Genomic DNA, 16,588 nt, shown 5'->3' on the forward strand with positions numbered 1-16,588 from the left:
TAAATCTTGGGGAGTTCACAGATTTTACTTTGTTGTGCAATAATCTTTCGATGCACTTGTGCACTTTTTGACTTGCATTGCTGCCTAACACCTTTGGTGTATTAAAACATCCCACGGGCTTCCAAGAGTAATCAGGCCCAAATTGGTGGCATGTCTTAAGGAAAAAGACATGTTTGGTGGTGTTTGCTAAATACAGCTCAGCACAGGCTAAGTGTCTATTTTCTCTCCACATTAGGATAGAATCTACAGCCGCAATGCCAACCACAAAACCTTCTCCGCATGCAATGGGCTCGGGTGTTAAGCATCAGCAGCTGAATGCTGCCATGGCTGACACTTTCCTGGAGCACCTGTGTCTGTTGGATATTGACTCTGAAGCAACAATTGCACGGAACACTGGCATTATATGTACCATTGGTAAGTAGTGCAGAATCGCCACAAAATATTTCCTAAGATTTGGTGTTAGTTCGGTGCGGGGTTGGTTCAGATCTTTAGTTTGTTGTTTTGATGTGCAGCCTTTCTTAACCCAATTATTCATAATATGTGCCTCCCTGCAGAAGCTTCTTACAAGCTTGTTGTAGTAATGTCTGCTGTTCAAAAATATTATGCTCCATTTCTTCAACGTGGACCTTCCAACTCCTCATTCCTTAGTTAATGTTGAGTAATTAACATTCTTTCCTTGGAGTATAAAGTTCTACTGCTAACCGCTTCCAGATCTGGTGGCCTAATTAAAACACACCTGGTCACTATCTGATTCCTGTTCATTTTGACTGATCATTCCTGTTTGTTGCACATGTTTTATCTTTCTATTCATTGTTGCAGTCCAAATCTATTGCAGAGCATTTCCCAAGAGGGTCAGCCCATCAGCCTCCGTTGAGAATTCCAGTATATACTAATGTCCCATTGTCTCAGCAGTTCCTTGAGACCAAGGCTGCTTCCATTCTGGTATGACAGGTTCTGTAATGACTGATGAGCCCAATGTGCAATCTGCTGACTATTTCAGATGTGGTGCTCTAGTTGGTTAGCTAAGTTGTTTTGTGATTTGCTGGTTTTATCCAGCGCCTCAAACTTGGAGTCTCCGCATTCCTGACAACGTTTCTCTGGATTCAGTGCCTTCTTGAATGAGCCTTCTCCATTTTGGTCAATCACAAACTAGGGTGCTCTCGCATGCTTTGGCTGGGTTTGATTGATTCTTCAGGGGTTGCTTTGAGGAGCTTCCCTAAAGCATTTTTGCCCCGACTGAGTTCCCAGTGGAGGAGGAAGTTTGGTTGTCAGCCATGGCGTATGAACAATGCCCTTGGTCATCTGTCAGAGGAAAATTAATATTAGTCACCAGTTTGAAGGGATGGTTGTAATTCTGCTGTTTACCTTCCCAGGGCCTGCCTCCAGATCTGTTGATATACTGAAGGAGATGATCAAAGCTGGGATGAATGTGGCACGGATGAATTTCTCGCATGGAACACACGAGGTATTAGCATTATTCAACTCTAGCCTAGAATGCTATGTCGCGCTGCTTAGTGTAGCGCTGAGATACACAAGTCGGTCAGAACTGTTTGATTTGATAGTGAGCTGACTCGCTGGGGTGATTATGAAACCAGGGTACAATTTGCTTTCTGTGACTCCTGTTAACAAATGGGTTGCCTGGGAGGGGGGCTGCAGAAAAAAAAGCTTCCAAGTATAAAGCTGTTGTCTGGTGGGTAGCAGTCCATGACGATTGGCCCTGTGGGCAATGCACTAAAGAATTGCTGTTAGCCAAGGAGTTGGCCTTTTTTTATTCTTTGGGGGGGGGGGGGGGGGGGGGGGGGATTTATACATTAAAAAAAAAATGCATCCATGTTCCTCAGTTCATAACAGACCAATTTCTTGTCCCAAGCAAGATCAAAATGTCTTGTCCTGAGAAAATTTCAGTGAATTTACGGGTGGTATTTTGGCCAGTCCGCAATTGTGTAAAAACAAAATGAAATAACTGCACGCTTGTTTTTAATTAACCACCGATGTTTACTTTTTGAGAAGGCTAAAAATTTTACTTCCATTTAGTATTAGCGCTGTAATTGAACAAATCTTTCCCTGGCTCATTTCAAACTCTTGCAAGACGTGTGCATTATTTTTTTTAAAAAGCCAATCAAAACCAATATTGTTCAAATTAATTACCTACTGCAGTGACTCTTAAAATTACATGATTTCTTTCTATCTCTTTAAACTGTTGGTCAATCAAATAGCTATGCAGGTCTGTGTTCATGTGTAGGGTGGCGGTGGGGCGGAGTGATTAGCACCGCTACCTCACTGCACCCAGGACCCGGGTTCGATCCCAGCCTCGGGTCACTGTCTGTGGGGTTTGCACATTCTCCCCGTGTCTGTGTGGTTCTCCTCCCCACCACCCAAAGATGTGCAGGGTAGGTGGATTGGATTTGGATTTGTTTATTGTCACGTGTACCGAGGTACAGTGAAAAGTATTTTTCTGCGAGCAGCTCAAAACAGATCATTTAGTACATGAAAAGAAAACAAAGAAAATACGTAATAGGGCAGCACAGGGTCCACAGTATAAATACATAGACACTGGCATCAGGTGAAGCATACAGGAGTGTCGTATTAATCGGGTCAGTCCATAAGAGGGTTGTTTGGGAGTCTGGGAACAGCGAGGAAGAAGCTGATTTTGAATTTGTTAGTACGTGTGTGTGTTCAAAACTTTTGTATGTCCTGCCCGATTGGATGAAGTTGGAAGAGTAAGTAAGCCGGGTGGGAGGGGTCTTTGATTATGCTGCTGCTTTCCCAAGGCAGTGGCCGATGTAGGCAGTCAATGGATAGGATGACTGGCCATGCTAAATTGCCTCTTAATAGGGAAAGATAATTATTTTTTAAATGTGTGAGGTGCTGTTTCTTTTGCCAGAATGGTTAGGGTATTCTCTGGATGTTTTTATTTTGCCAATTGCAAAAATGCAGATGGTGCGGATTTAACCCATGGTAACTAGTGCCTGCAGTTTCACTTGAAGGCATTGGTTAAATTTACACTGGATATACCTCACGGTGCTTCCAACTTTATAAAGCTGGCTTTTTGGTGCTTTTGTGGCTGAGTAGCTGGGCCTCTGGCTAAAAGTTGGGGGCTTTGTACGTGGACTGATTGCCGTGAATGCAGACTGCTGTGGAGTAGTTAAGAAAAGCTTAGTGGTTTGGAATAAGAGCAAAAATAAAAGGGCTAGAAAGACTCAGCGCGTCAGTTCTGATGAAAGATCATCTTGACCTGAAACATTAACTCTCGTTTCTCTCTGCCGATGATGCCTGAAACATTAACTCTCGCTTCTCTCCAGGTGATGCCTGAAACATTAACTCAGTTTCTCTCCACAGATGGGGTCCGACCTGAGCATTTCCAGCATATTTTGTTTCAGATTTCCTGCATCTGCAGTACTTTGATTTTGTTTGTGGTTTGGAAAGGAGTTAACAAGACATTATTTTTGACCTTGAGGCAGCGAGTATTGAATTGTACAGTGGTATCTTGATCAGCATGGCAACGGTCATCATGACGAACGAGTTAGTACTGTAATACAAGACACTAATTGCCAGTTCAGAGCACACTGAACATATCTGGTTTTTGAGTATCTCCGAGCAGGATATAGCACACTTGGCCTATCAGATGCAAGCTGTTCAGTGAACCCGGCTGACTGTCTGCTCGACCTTTTCAGCTGTTAAGACTGGAATGTGTCACTTGGCCTGTATAGTAGAGGTCAACTGAAATGGAATATGCTCCATTGATCTGGCTTGTCTATTTATAGGATCTGTGGCTGTCCTGCGTAAATAAATGTGTGTTTCCATACACGTTCGAATAGCAGGGGTGCCCTATAGTAATGGATGTTTTGTGGTAGAATTGATGCTCCAAATAATGCACAAGAAGGATCTGAGGAAAATTAACCATGTTAGTGTAGACGATCATGAAATTTGGTCTAGTTTTAAGTTCTTGCCCAGACCATTTAATAATGAAACTTCAGTAGAGTTCGAGCATTAGCGAGGGATGTATGCCAGAAAGCAAATGCTCTTGCTGACAAAGTGTACTGTTCTGGTTTGAGGGAAAACTCTTGACTGAAAGTCACCCTTATCACAGAATTAGTGGGTTTGCCTTTGGCTTTATTGACTTTCTTGTGTAAGGTGATATTTCATTGCTGTTCCCGAAGATTTAATAAGAATGTCGTTACCCAGGACATTTTGTAAGGAGTAACAAGGTCCTTTGTAGAATTGGTATAATGTAGAATTAATATAATGTATTTTGAATGGTAATCTAAAATATTTTTATATATTGACTTCTCACCTGAAGGGGTGGCGGGGCGGGGGGGGGGGGGGGGGGGGGGGGGAGGCGGCAAGAGGAGGAAGAGAGCGAGAGAGAAACAAAACTTCTGTATTGCCTTTTGATGTGTTGTGCTCCAGTGCCTCTCCCAGGTAGTCTTCTCTTGTGTAGACCATAAATGTTGGTGACTTCTGAGTGGAAGCATCACAGCAGAACTCGCTGTTTTCAATTTGTTTCTAGTCGGAATTAAGAGATGAAAATTGCTGTTGTTGTTTCTCTCTGCTACATGACGCATTAGGATATAATTCCTAACTATGAAACATCATACATCAAATCTTGCTAAAGTGGTTGAGTGCCGTACCAAATGGTATTTCTTAATGGCGGCATTAGATGAGCCTTGATGACTAGATTTTGTGGGCAAGGTTGTAATTGAAGTTACTTTTTCTGGATCAAAAACCAATGTTGAGACAATTAGAGGTGGGAAATGTTGTTGTTTACTCTGTCACCTTTTGGTGGGGCTGCAACGTAGTTAAGCAGCTTCTTGTCAACAGAAATGCTCATCCCTTTTGGGTCATTAAATGTGTCCATACCTATTTGTGCTTCCTCTGTGGGTGACTTGATGCTCTCAAATTGGGAGCGAATGTACCGACCAGGAACCAAACACAAGTTGGCACCGTTGTAGGATATTTTGAAGCAATCCAAATCTGATCTGTTTTCTGGCACTGCAAGGCACTACTTAACCCTGGACCTGCCTGGAAATGCAGCTATAGTTTATTGCTAATTCAGCCAGAGGTTGTGCCTGATAAGGTTGTGTCACATCCCATGAGTTTGTTTGCTGTGTTCAACTGTTTGAATTCCATTGCTGTATAGCTTTAATGCCCCCAAACGCAAGTGTATATTTTGCAATATTGTTGCACAACTTCATGAAATAATTTCTCTTGATTTCTACCCACGGGTTTACAGATTAAACATTTTTTTTCAGGGGAAGTGAAATAATGAACAAAGGTTATAAAACTGTCAGTGAGCAGATAGACTTGATCTCTTCTGTCTGATATTTTGGAATAATTCAATTCTCTAACGCCTGGTCTTTGCAGTGCGAGTGAACTATTCTGTGCTCCCGGGTGGAGGGAGCTATTGAAATATTTGTAGAAAACAGTATCGTATTTGTTAAAATGGACACATCGCTGGCAGTGAAAATTGTAAAATTGACAGCATCTCATCAATGAAGATAACCAAATTTTGAACCGGGGTCACTTGATATGTGCTAATCTCATTACTGTGCAAACCGAATGTTCATAGATAAACATTGCTAACTTGTGTCTATACAAAACTTCTGTTGTAGTCTACAGTCTGCTTTGCATTCGTGCTACTGTATATTGGTTTTAAAAATTAGGCTGGCCTGAATGGCTAACTGGGGCACATTCCAGAATTCGCTGCTGTTGAGACAGCTGCTCTGAATATTTGAAGTGGCATGTTTCAGACTCTGCTTTTGGGACATGGTAGAAGGGTTGGTAACTGCAATATCTTTGTTGGGGAAACTATGATTCTGTTGGATTGCATGCAAGTAGAATTGAGTATAAGTTGCACTTGTACTGTGGGGAATGTTCAAAGTTTGAGCCAAATATCGCTTGTCTATCTAATATTTGGTGTCTGACAGTATTGGCATGGAAATTGCTTGGATGATTTTAGGTTTTGACATGTAGAAGCAAATTATCAAGTTGCTTTTTCCTTTTCGGCATGGCTTCTCATCTGCTTAAGATGCTCTACAACCACTAAATTAAATCTTTTTAGAAAACTTGGCGGCGCACTTGAAAAGGCATTCCCTAGTGGGGAAAATTGCATTTTATTTGGGTTTAATATTAATGCTATTGAACCTGTGTAACAACCTTTTTTTAAGAAGCTAAAGTTTACCTGAAGTCTTCACAAAGCCACTTGCCAGTTTTGGTATCAACTTTCAGAAGTTAAACTAAATTCTTGCTTGCAGTACCACGCAGAAACCATCAAGAATGTCCGTGAGGCTACAGAAAGTTTTGCTGACGACCCCATCCACTACAGACCAGTTGCTATTGCTCTGGACACAAAGGGACCTGAAATCCGCACTGGACTTATCAAGGGAGTAAGTACTTTGTGCGATGCTTGCTCTTTAACCCAATCCTAATTTACTTAAAATGGAGGGAATACCATTCCTCTGGATGGTGGGAAATAAATAGCTCAACAAGGTTTTGGGGGTGGTCAGCTATGTTAGTTCTGGTAAACACCAACTGGTTGATCCAGAAATGAAACAGTGATAAACTCAAGGAAAGCGGCTTGTTATTGTCGGCTTGAGTCAGAAAATGAAATGGAGGACAAGCCATTTTACCAGGTGCAGCTTATATGCATTCAAGTATTTTGGGGGGGATTTTAATACTTAGTTTTATGCATACATATAGAAAAAACATATATTTTATTGCTGGCCCTTCACCTTGAATGGGACTCCTCCTCTGACCCCTTAAAGGCAAACTTAATTTTCCCCTTCTGCAGAAACTCTGCCAATTCCCCAACCACGTTGAAGCCCTGGGTGGCACCACCAACTTCCATCCCAGTAGGATTCCTTGTCATGCAATCGGAGGCGAAGGCTACAACATCAGCCCCGTTCTTCTCCTCCGGCAACTCCATTATGCAAAAAATTGCCACTACAGGGCATGGCCCCAACCTCAACCCCCATGATTGTCGACAAATTCTCAAAATGCTGATGCCCAGAGCTCAAACCAGTTTTTGGGCAGAACCAAAACACATGCGCATGATCTGCCGAACCCCTTGAGCTCCCCTCGCACTTCTTCATGTCAGGAAAGAACCCGCTCATATGGGCTCTAGTCATACGAGTCCTGTGAACCACTTTAAATTGAATCTGGCCTGTCCTGCCGCAGAAGGTAGAGTTCTCCCGATTCAGTATTTAAGTCTAGATCCCCTCCTGTGCCACTCCCAGCTCCTCCCACTTTCCCTTTCTCTTTTCTAACGGAGTTTCTCTGTCACCAGCAACCACCCACATATATCTGAGGTCTTCCCTTTCCCTAGCTCCTTGCATGATAATCTTATCCATCAAAGTATGCCTCGGTAGCCAAGGGAATGAAGGCAAATCTTTGCGAGCAAATTTCCACAGCTGCATATACCCAAGTCTGCTCTCCTTCAGGAGCTGATATTTCTCTAGCCCAACGAAACCACCCTCCACAAACAGATCCCCGATCCCCTCGACCCCCTCCATCCTCCAGCTCCTATAGGTTGCGTGTCTCCCCAATGCTGCAAATCCATGATTTCTACAAATTAGCAACAATAATGACATGCCCCGCCGATCCAAGTGCTGCATCAGCTGGTTCCAGATCTAAAGGGATCTCACCACAACTGTGCTTGCTGTCTACCAGGCAGGAGAGGGACAGAGACCAGTGCCTTTAAACACTCCCCCACACAAGAAGTCTCCATTTACTTCCCCCCCCCCCCCCCCCCCTGACCCCTGCTTCCCCCCACCACTGCTGGACCTTTTCTGCATTCACCATCCAGTGGCAATACAATGCATTTGGCAGTGTCAACCCCACCGATCGCTGTTGCCTCTGCAAGAAAGCTCCCTGGATGTCTTACCTTCCCACGCAAAGGCTGCAATGAACTTATTCACCCTTTCAAAAGACGCTTTGGGGAGGAAGATTGGGAATAGAACTTGGGGAGAATGTTTGTTTTTCTTGCTTGTACTTTACCTGCTGAGGAAAGCAGGAGAGTATCCCACCTCTTCAGATTTCCTCTCGCCCCCTCCACCAGACTGGCCGAAATTTGTGCATTGTGTCCCACTCGTGAGCCACCTGAATGTTAAGAGATACCCAAATCTTTTTCTTGCCAACTTGAATGGCAAGGTTCCCAAGTTTGTGCACCTACCCAGGGAATTTACTGGGAAGACCTTGCTCTTGGCCACTTGCTTTGTACCGCGAAAAGGCTCCCAACTTTCCTAGCGACCACATTATCTTCCCATGAGGAAGATGAGAGCCTCAAAGTCCTGCAACAAATTGTTTGCATAAAGGGACACCGTATGTTCTCTGCCCCTACTTTCAGTGCTTCTCCATTCCTTTGACCGTACGATGGCTGGGGGTTCGATAGCTCATGCAAACCGTAATGGGGATAATGGGCATCCCTGTCTCGTGTTCCTGTATACAGCTGGAAGCATCCCAAGCTCACTACATTCATCCTAATGCTCGGCATGTGGTGGTCTTATGTAACAGTCTCACCCAGGAAAAGGTTGGCCCAAATCCAAACGGCCCCAGGACCTCAAAAGATACCTAATTTCACCTGATCGAAAGCCTTCTCTGCGTCCATACAAATAATTACTTCTGGCATATTCCCCCTAGATGTGGTCATGACCACGTTCAAAAGCTGCCTCATGTTACTTGACAGTTGCCCCTTGACAAAGCCAGTCTGATCCTCTGAGACCACCTTCGGAACACACCCCTCCAGGCGCCTCACCAGACCTTTTGCTAGCATCTTCATATCAACCAGGAAATGGGCCTACTGGGTCCTTATCCTTCCTTGGGATTGGGGAAATGGGCACTGCCATTTCATTGCGCCCCCCATGACAAATTTTATACATTCCCAATAGATGTGTTGCCAGCAATGGTGCAAATTACTTATAAAATTCCACTGGAAAGCCATCTGGCCCTGGTGCCTTACCCAATTGCATAGAACCAATGCACTCCATTGTCTTCTGCAGTCCCGATGACGTCTCCTGTCCTGCACTGGAAAATCTAGCCCGTTGAGGAATTGCTCCATCTCTGAGTCCGCCGCTGGGATAAAATGCTCCATTGACTTTATCCGGAGCCGTCACCAGCCCTCCCCCCTCATCCCTAACCTGAGCTATCTCTCGTGTAGCTGCCTGTCATCTCAACTAGTGAGCTAACAGATGGCTGGCCTTCTCCCCATACTCGTAGAATACATCCCCTGAGTGACAGCAGCTGGTTCACCACCTTCCCTACCGATACCAAGCAGAACTCCGCCTGCAGCGCTTCTCTCCACTAACGCGCTATGGCCGAGATTACCTTCTCACAAAACTTCTTGACTGCCAGGAGCGCCGAATCTAACCCCCACTGAAACCGCTGGCTTGACCTGTTTCTAACCTCGTGTCCACATAATGTGGTGCGTGGTCCGATATAATATATTCCGCTCATACAATGCTGTCTTGAGCCAGAGGCTACCACAGTTGATTAGAAACTCTCACAATGTAACTGCAGTTTAATACTGCATCCTACAAAGTGCAGTCGCAAGCTTTCATTAAAAGGTAAACCCTTTGTGTTGAAGATGTGCATTACACAGGCAGCATGGTGGCACAGTGGTTAGCCCTGCTGCGTCACAGTGCCGAGGTCCCAGGTTCGATCCCGGCTCTGGGTCACTGTCCGTGTGGAGTTTGCACATTCTCCCCGTGTTTGCGTGGGTTTCGCCCCCACAACCCAAAGATGTGCAGGGTAGGTGGATTGGCCATGCTAAATTCCCCCTTAATTGGAAAAAATGAATTGGGCTACTTTAAAAAATTTTTTAAATGTGTTCTGTAATTTGTGTGCTCTGTAGGATCAAGTATTTAAACTGGAGAGTTGTGCTGTTCGAGGTAGAATCATTGGTTTAAAAATATTGTTTCCTTTTGTATTTTCTGTTGATTGAAAAAAAATCCTTACAATTTTGAATGTATGCAAGTTGCTGGTGCCTGAACAATGTTCTGGTATATTTCCAGGAGAAGCTTTCTAAAAGAATTTACCGTGGAGACTCTGAAATTGTTTAGTTATTATTTCCTCATTTCCTTTGGAAAGTAAAAGTAACTTTTTCAGTTTAAAAAAAAAATATGGATGTAATTTTTGTCAAATTGCTCTAAACTTCCGCGAGGAACTCTGATTCCACAGTTACGTGTCTCAAGTTGTACTTGGCCCGTTTTGTAGCTGATAAGAAAAATTGTTGCCAAAGCTTCTTTGTCTTGCATCAGGACAAGCACAAGAAAGCCAAATTTCAAACTATCTCAATTTATGCCACAGGAGAAATCTGAACCCTTCTAAATTTTTTGTTTGACATTTGGCATTCTTGCATTTGCCTTGAGTGCAAGATGAGGAAAAAAAGCTTAAGAACCGTTTAAGTTCTGTATTACTAAGCAACGGTTGGCCCATTTTGAAACATGAGACGATAGATTGAGGATAGCATCCTAAAACTAGTTCCAGCTATAATCCACAATGATTCCCCAATGCGCTTTCTGAATAGTGCAAGATGAACTTTGGAAAGTCGGGTGTCATTAAAGCCAATTATCCTCTTTTTGCAGAGTGGCACTGCTGAAATTGAACTGAAGAAGGGAGCACACCTGAAAATCACATTAGACGATGCTTATAAAGAGAAATGTGATGAAAATTTACTGTGGTTAGACTACAAGCATCTGCCTAATGTGGTTGATGTAGGTAGTATAATCTACGTGGATGATGGCTTAATTGCTCTCCGTGTGTTAGCGAAAGGTAAGTGCTTTATGAAGATACATTCTCATTCCCTCCGAATAACTTCTGTCGAGCTAGCTTTCTATGCACCTAAAATCTTCTGTTTCTTTATGACTTTTCATATATGGAGTTTATTCAGTTGTTTAGTGCACGTTTCCTTCAATACCAGACAGGAGTGCTCATTTTGACTTCCCCAGTTGCTCCTCTGTGCTGTCCAGCAGCAGATAGCAAGATGTTTGAGCATTTAAAACTTGTGGTTGAATGTTGCATCGCCCACTTTGGGCCAGATGCTGAATAAGTGTGCTCAGTGTTGCACAATTGTGTTTTTAAGTTTATTTAATAAACGAGGAGTAGTCCCGGTGATTACTACTTGGTGACAAATCCTTGTCCTGTATGTGAAAAGATGTTTCAATTCCCTGAGTGCTACTTTTTTTTTTAAATGAGCAAAGATGCGTTAAAAAATACCTCCAGTGTTCTCTGGCTGCTGTGGAAACTGCGTGACGTCCTAGGACATTTCTGAGGACCTTCAAGAGTCAGTCACGTTGCTGTGGCCAGGAGTTGCATGTAAGCCGGGCCAGGTGGTTTTGTAGATTTCCTTCCCTGAAGGGTATTTATGATAGGTTCATGGTCATCATTTCTCATAAAACATGGTCATCATTTCTCATAAAACAATCTTCGAACTAATGTGACTTAGTCAATAAAATGTTTTGGTTGTCAGAACTGTTATCAATTTTACCAAAGGTTTTCCAAAGCCTTTGCCTGCACTGAAGTAACTCTTCACTCTGCGTCGTTGATATCTGTATTCAGTACCTTCTGTGCAGCTTGAGCATCCATGACCTGGTTTGTTTGATTACAGGTGCAGACTATTGTGACACTGAGGTTGAGAACGGAGGTTTCCTGGGCAGTAAGAAGGGTGTAAACCTCCCCGGGGCAGCTGTTGACCTTCCAGCGGTATCTGAGAAAGATATATCTGACTTAAAGTTTGGCGTGGAGCAAGGTGTAGACATGGTCTTTGCCTCATTCATACGCAAGGGTGCTGATGTCCATGCTGTCCGGGAAGTGCTGGGTGAAAAAGGAAAACGCATCAAAATTATCAGCAAAATTGAGAACCATGAGGGAGTTCGTCGGTGAGTGACCGATCAGTACCTCAAGATCCATTACCTAATAATATTGCCAGGGCTTTGGAGCAAATATCCTGACTGTATTGCGAATGCCAGATATCCAGGCTTGGCCGGTGTCCATGTGCGTAGATAGCACTAGAGTTTTTTTTTATGACTTAATTTCTTACTAGTTTATAGGCTGATAGATTTGTAACTCAGGATATTAAATTGTTCATTCCATCATGGGTCCTAATTCTCAGATTGAGAAGTGAGGTCTCCGGATATATTTCAGAATTGAATAAACTTATCTAACACCACTCAGCATAAATACTAGAACTTTTAAAACCATAGATTAGTCTTGGTATTTTGGATTATTTTTGGCTCGCATCACTTTCAGCCTGTTTCTTTTGTAAAATCTGCTTAAACCTATTGTTCACAGGCTGAAATGCAACTCCTGTTTCATGTTGGAACGAGCCTGACCCATCAAGTGATATCAACTAACTTGTGCAGGAACTAACTAATTTAGCAACAAGCCTTGGATATTACTGGAAAGCCTAGAGTCCATCATTAAACTGACTGCTCAAGTGCATATTTCTCTCCTTCAGATTTGATGAGGTCCTGGAAGCTAGTGATGGCATTATGGTTGCTCGTGGAGACCTGGGTATTGAAATTCCTGGTGAGAAGGTTTTCCTTGCTCAGAAGATGATGATTGGACGTTGCAACAGAGCTGGCAAACCGGTCATCTGTGCTACTCAGGTATGTAGTTACCATTTTTCAGACGTGCTATACAAAAAGCTCTCCATAACTTGCTGCTGGGTTGAGGTTTGTACATCCAACCTCGAATATTCGCTGGGGCTACGTTTCAATTATACATTTATAATTAATTGGTTTGTGCCTTAAATGAATGCCCTTAAAATACACGTAATGAAGCTGGCCTCTTTTTGGTAGAGACTTGTGAAGATTATTTGCTGTTCCGTTTGTGTTTACGAAAAAGTGTAATTGAAATTGCAAAAATCATTCTTCTGTGATCCTAGATTGGGGAATGCACAAGGATTTCAAGATTGTCTCATTTGAATCTTTACATAAATATTGCTGAAACGAGAAGGGGCTTCTGAAGCTTTTAATCTTGCACTCATCAGCCAGGGAGAAAAATGCAAGAATGTCAAATTTCAAACCCCCTCAACAATTGATACCACAAGAAAAAAGGGTGCTGTTTTCTGCTAAAGTCCACATTGTGCAGGTTTGAAATTTGGTACTTGGGAGTGCAAGATGAAAAGCTTAACCAGCAATGTTCTTCCCACTTCAGCTGTATTCAAGATCTTTACCCAACTTGGCTTAGTGCTGTTCTTTCTAGGTTCACTCCCCAGCCCTGTCCCTTCAACCTAACCTACACACCCTGGACACTAAGGGGTAATTTAACATGGCCTAGCCATCTATCCTGCACATCTTTGGAGGAACCCGTATGAAAACCACGGCGACACGGGGAGAATGTGCGAACTCCACACTGATGAGGCTGGAATCTAACCCTTTTCCCTAGCGCTGTGAGGCACTGTGCCACCATGCTGCCCTGAGAATGCTAGCTGTCCAGCAGAATTGAGATTTTAGCATTGCAGGATGTGTTTCACAGTAGTAATTGTACAGTGCGGTGGACTTAAGCTTGACTTCTTGAAATCAATCTGACACCGAGGCTTTTTTTTTCAGATGTTGGAGAGCATGATCAAGAAACCCAGACCTACCCGAGCTGAGGGCAGTGATGTAGCTAATGCTGTACTAGATGGTGCAGACTGTATTATGCTGTCTGGAGAGACTGCGAAAGGAGACTACCCTCTTGAGGCTGTGAAAATGCAGCATCTGGTACGTAGTTAACAGTAACCTTGTGTTGGCCACTTGGGAAGCAGTTTGTATTTTGCAAGAGTAGAGGTAGGAATTTGATCGAAGAACTCATGAATGTGAAATGAGTGTAAAAGTAGTGTAAGATGCCTTCTTCCAGTTCCTGTCCAGAGAACAATTTGGGGAAATTGGGCATTCATGCAATGACTTTGCAGCGATATTAGTGTTGCATTTGTTATTCAAATCTGCATGTTCCTGGGCTGTTGAACTGTTGCATTTGGATATTATTTAGAATAGTGGCACATGATGCTTTGCTGTCTGTCTTGGGGCAACTACATATTTATTCAATTCACGTTAACTGCCATATAGCAAGTTGACTGATTTCCATCTGACTAATTGCCATTTCATCTAGTTGCCAGATCAACGTAACTGATTTTGTATAAAAAGTCATGCTGAATCATCTATGCATGCAATGGTGGGGAAGTTGCTGGCTCGCTGCAGTGCGTTAGAATGTGCTGTGCAACAAGATTTTGAGTATTGGTTTGAGTATTAAAATCCGTGTATACTTCTGGGCACTGAAATGCAGCAGGACAGGGACATGTTTTGTGGTTTGCATCTGCATCACTTATCTCCTGGGATATTTGGTGAGGTGGGGGGGTGCGGAGAGAACTAATTTGGGGGCACAAAGAGATTGCAACACTTAATCCTATGACACCTGAAAGTGAGTGTGAGAGATCTAGCAGCCCAGACTGAAGCCATCCCTGTCCAAAGCCACCCCCCAGGCTATCTTTTTTTAAACACAGTCAATATTGGTTTGGAACCTGTCCAGCTTGAGTCTAAACTGCAGCCAGCAATCTGTTCCACATTGCTGAAATTTAGCTTCTGATGTTTTATGACTTGTATTCATGTCCCTAGTACTCCATATAATTGATCTCACTCCTGGTCTATGCACTGGGACAAATCTAATCATTTATCTGTACTAGAGTAATACGCCACATGTTTTTGCTTTTTAAAAAATATACATTCTTTCTTGGAAAGTGGGTGTCATTGGCAAGCTCAGTATTTGCTCCCTATCCCTAATTGCCCTTGAATGGCTTGCTAGGCCATTGCAGAGGGATTTAATGCAACAGATAGGGTTTTACAACAGCTGGGTGAAGCTTTGATGGTCACCATTTACTGAGGCTAGCTTTATATTCCAGTTCACATTCCACCAGCTGCCATGGTGGGATCTGAACCCATGTACCCCTGAGCATTAGCCTAGGCCTCTGGAATACTAGTCCAGTGACATTTACCATCATGTTATAATCTCCCTTTTATTGTGCCAATAAAGAGCCTTTTAAATTGCTGGCATTCTTCTGAACCGCTCCCTCATGCTGAGATAAATTAGTTCCCATTGCATGCTTGCAATCTTGTCTTTTGCACTAGCCTTGAGGTACTGGATACTGCATGCAAACCTTGAGATTAAATGAATTGGCACCTAGATCTCCCACCAAAAGCCTTACATTTGCAACCCTGCTGCAAGGTTTGCAAATGTTCGGCCCCATCCATGTGCAACAGTGCATGAATCCATATTAACTCACCTAGATGTAGACCTATTTTGTCCCTCCAATCTTTGCCAAAGACTCTTTACTTTGCTCAGCCCTGCCCTACCTTCAATTCCAATTATCTGAAGAGCAAACTTATCATTAAGAACTTGTAGTAACAAGTCCCAAAGCAGAACACTGTCTCCATGAAATACTTTTGCCGATAGGAATGTGGCCAATTCATCAGGTAACATTAAAAAAAGGTTAATCCATGATAAGGTTGTGGTGTTTTCCTTGATTGACACACTTTAAACTCCAACTGGACTACTTTTTTCAACTCCATTGGGCTACCTATATTCTGCTGACTTCACCAACGTGGAGGCATGCCCACTCTTTCTAGGAGCTATGTTGAGCACTTCTGTTCGTACAGACTACAACTAAATTAAGACCTCCAGTAAGCCAACTGAACCACTATGCCTCTTGGAAATGGTTGCAAGTATTCTATTTGAAGTGATCTCAGTCTTTGCCTTTGCTGTAATCTTCGCCCTCCCACTTCCCGTCTGGTGAATGCAAAGCTTAAATCGAGAGAGACTTGCATTTGTGCCTTGCTGCAGGAGGAAATATCACCTGAAATGACTTAGCATGTTCTGGCCCCAATTATCTATCTGCCAGAACACATCAGCTCGGCCTTTAAGCCTTGATTTTATTAAGCTTTGGTGTTGGCATGCTCCAAATTTTAAATTTGAAATGTTTCAGTGACCATAACCAAACCAGTAAGAAGTCTTACAACACCAGGCTAAAGTCCCAACTGGTTGTTACAAACACTAGCTTTCGGAGCACTGCTCCTTCCTCAGGTGAATGAAGAGGTATGCTCCAGAAACATGCATATGGACAAAGTCAAAGATGCAAGACAATGTGTACCACCATTGCATGTGAGAACACCACCCACCAGGTACGCGGTACATACTCGTGCAACTCTGCCAACGTTGTGTACCTCATACGCTGCAGGAAAGGATGTCCCGAAGCGTGGTACATTGGCGAGACCATGCAGACGCTGCGACAACTAATGAACGGACATCGCGCGACAATCACCAGGCAGGAATGTTCCCTTCCAGTTGGGGAACACTTCAGCAGTCAAGGGCATTCAGCCTCTGATCTCCGGGTAAGCGTTCTCCAAGGCGGCCTTCAGGACGCGGACAACACAATCGGCGATTAGAAACTTATAGCCAAGCTCCGCACACATGAGTATGTCCTCAACCGGGACCTTGGATTCATGTTGCATTACATTCATTCCCCACCATCTGGCCTGGGCTTGCAAAACCCTACTAACTGTCCTACCTTCAGACAATTCACACCTCTTTAATCTGGGGTTACCCCTAACTCTGGATC

The 16,588-nt window shown here is 43.4% G+C and overlaps 1 protein-coding gene across 9 annotated transcripts in view; it reads left to right on the forward strand.

The window, feature by feature from the left end:
• Positions 1-16,588, forward strand: part of pkma (pyruvate kinase M1/2a) — a 72,427-nt gene that overhangs the window by 42,658 nt on the left and 13,181 nt on the right. For 7 of the 9 annotated variants that reach the window (XM_038784407.1, XM_038784409.1, XM_038784410.1 and 4 more), the window contains 7 exons: positions 236-414; positions 1,374-1,465; positions 6,255-6,386; positions 10,581-10,767; positions 11,603-11,873; positions 12,452-12,602; positions 13,548-13,700. In XM_038784407.1, the coding sequence (XP_038640335.1) occupies positions 236-414; positions 1,374-1,465; positions 6,255-6,386; positions 10,581-10,767; positions 11,603-11,873; positions 12,452-12,602; positions 13,548-13,700 (1,165 nt within the window). The remainder of the gene's footprint in view (positions 1-235; positions 415-1,373; positions 1,466-6,254; positions 6,387-10,580; positions 10,768-11,602; positions 11,874-12,451; positions 12,603-13,547; positions 13,701-16,588) is intronic. The other 2 variants (XM_038784405.1, XM_038784404.1) reach the window with 1 other exon arrangement.

The sequence above is a fragment of the Scyliorhinus canicula genome, chromosome 24, assembly GCF_902713615.1.
Source record: "Scyliorhinus canicula chromosome 24, sScyCan1.1, whole genome shotgun sequence".
Taxonomy (NCBI): Eukaryota; Metazoa; Chordata; class Chondrichthyes; order Carcharhiniformes; family Scyliorhinidae; genus Scyliorhinus; species Scyliorhinus canicula.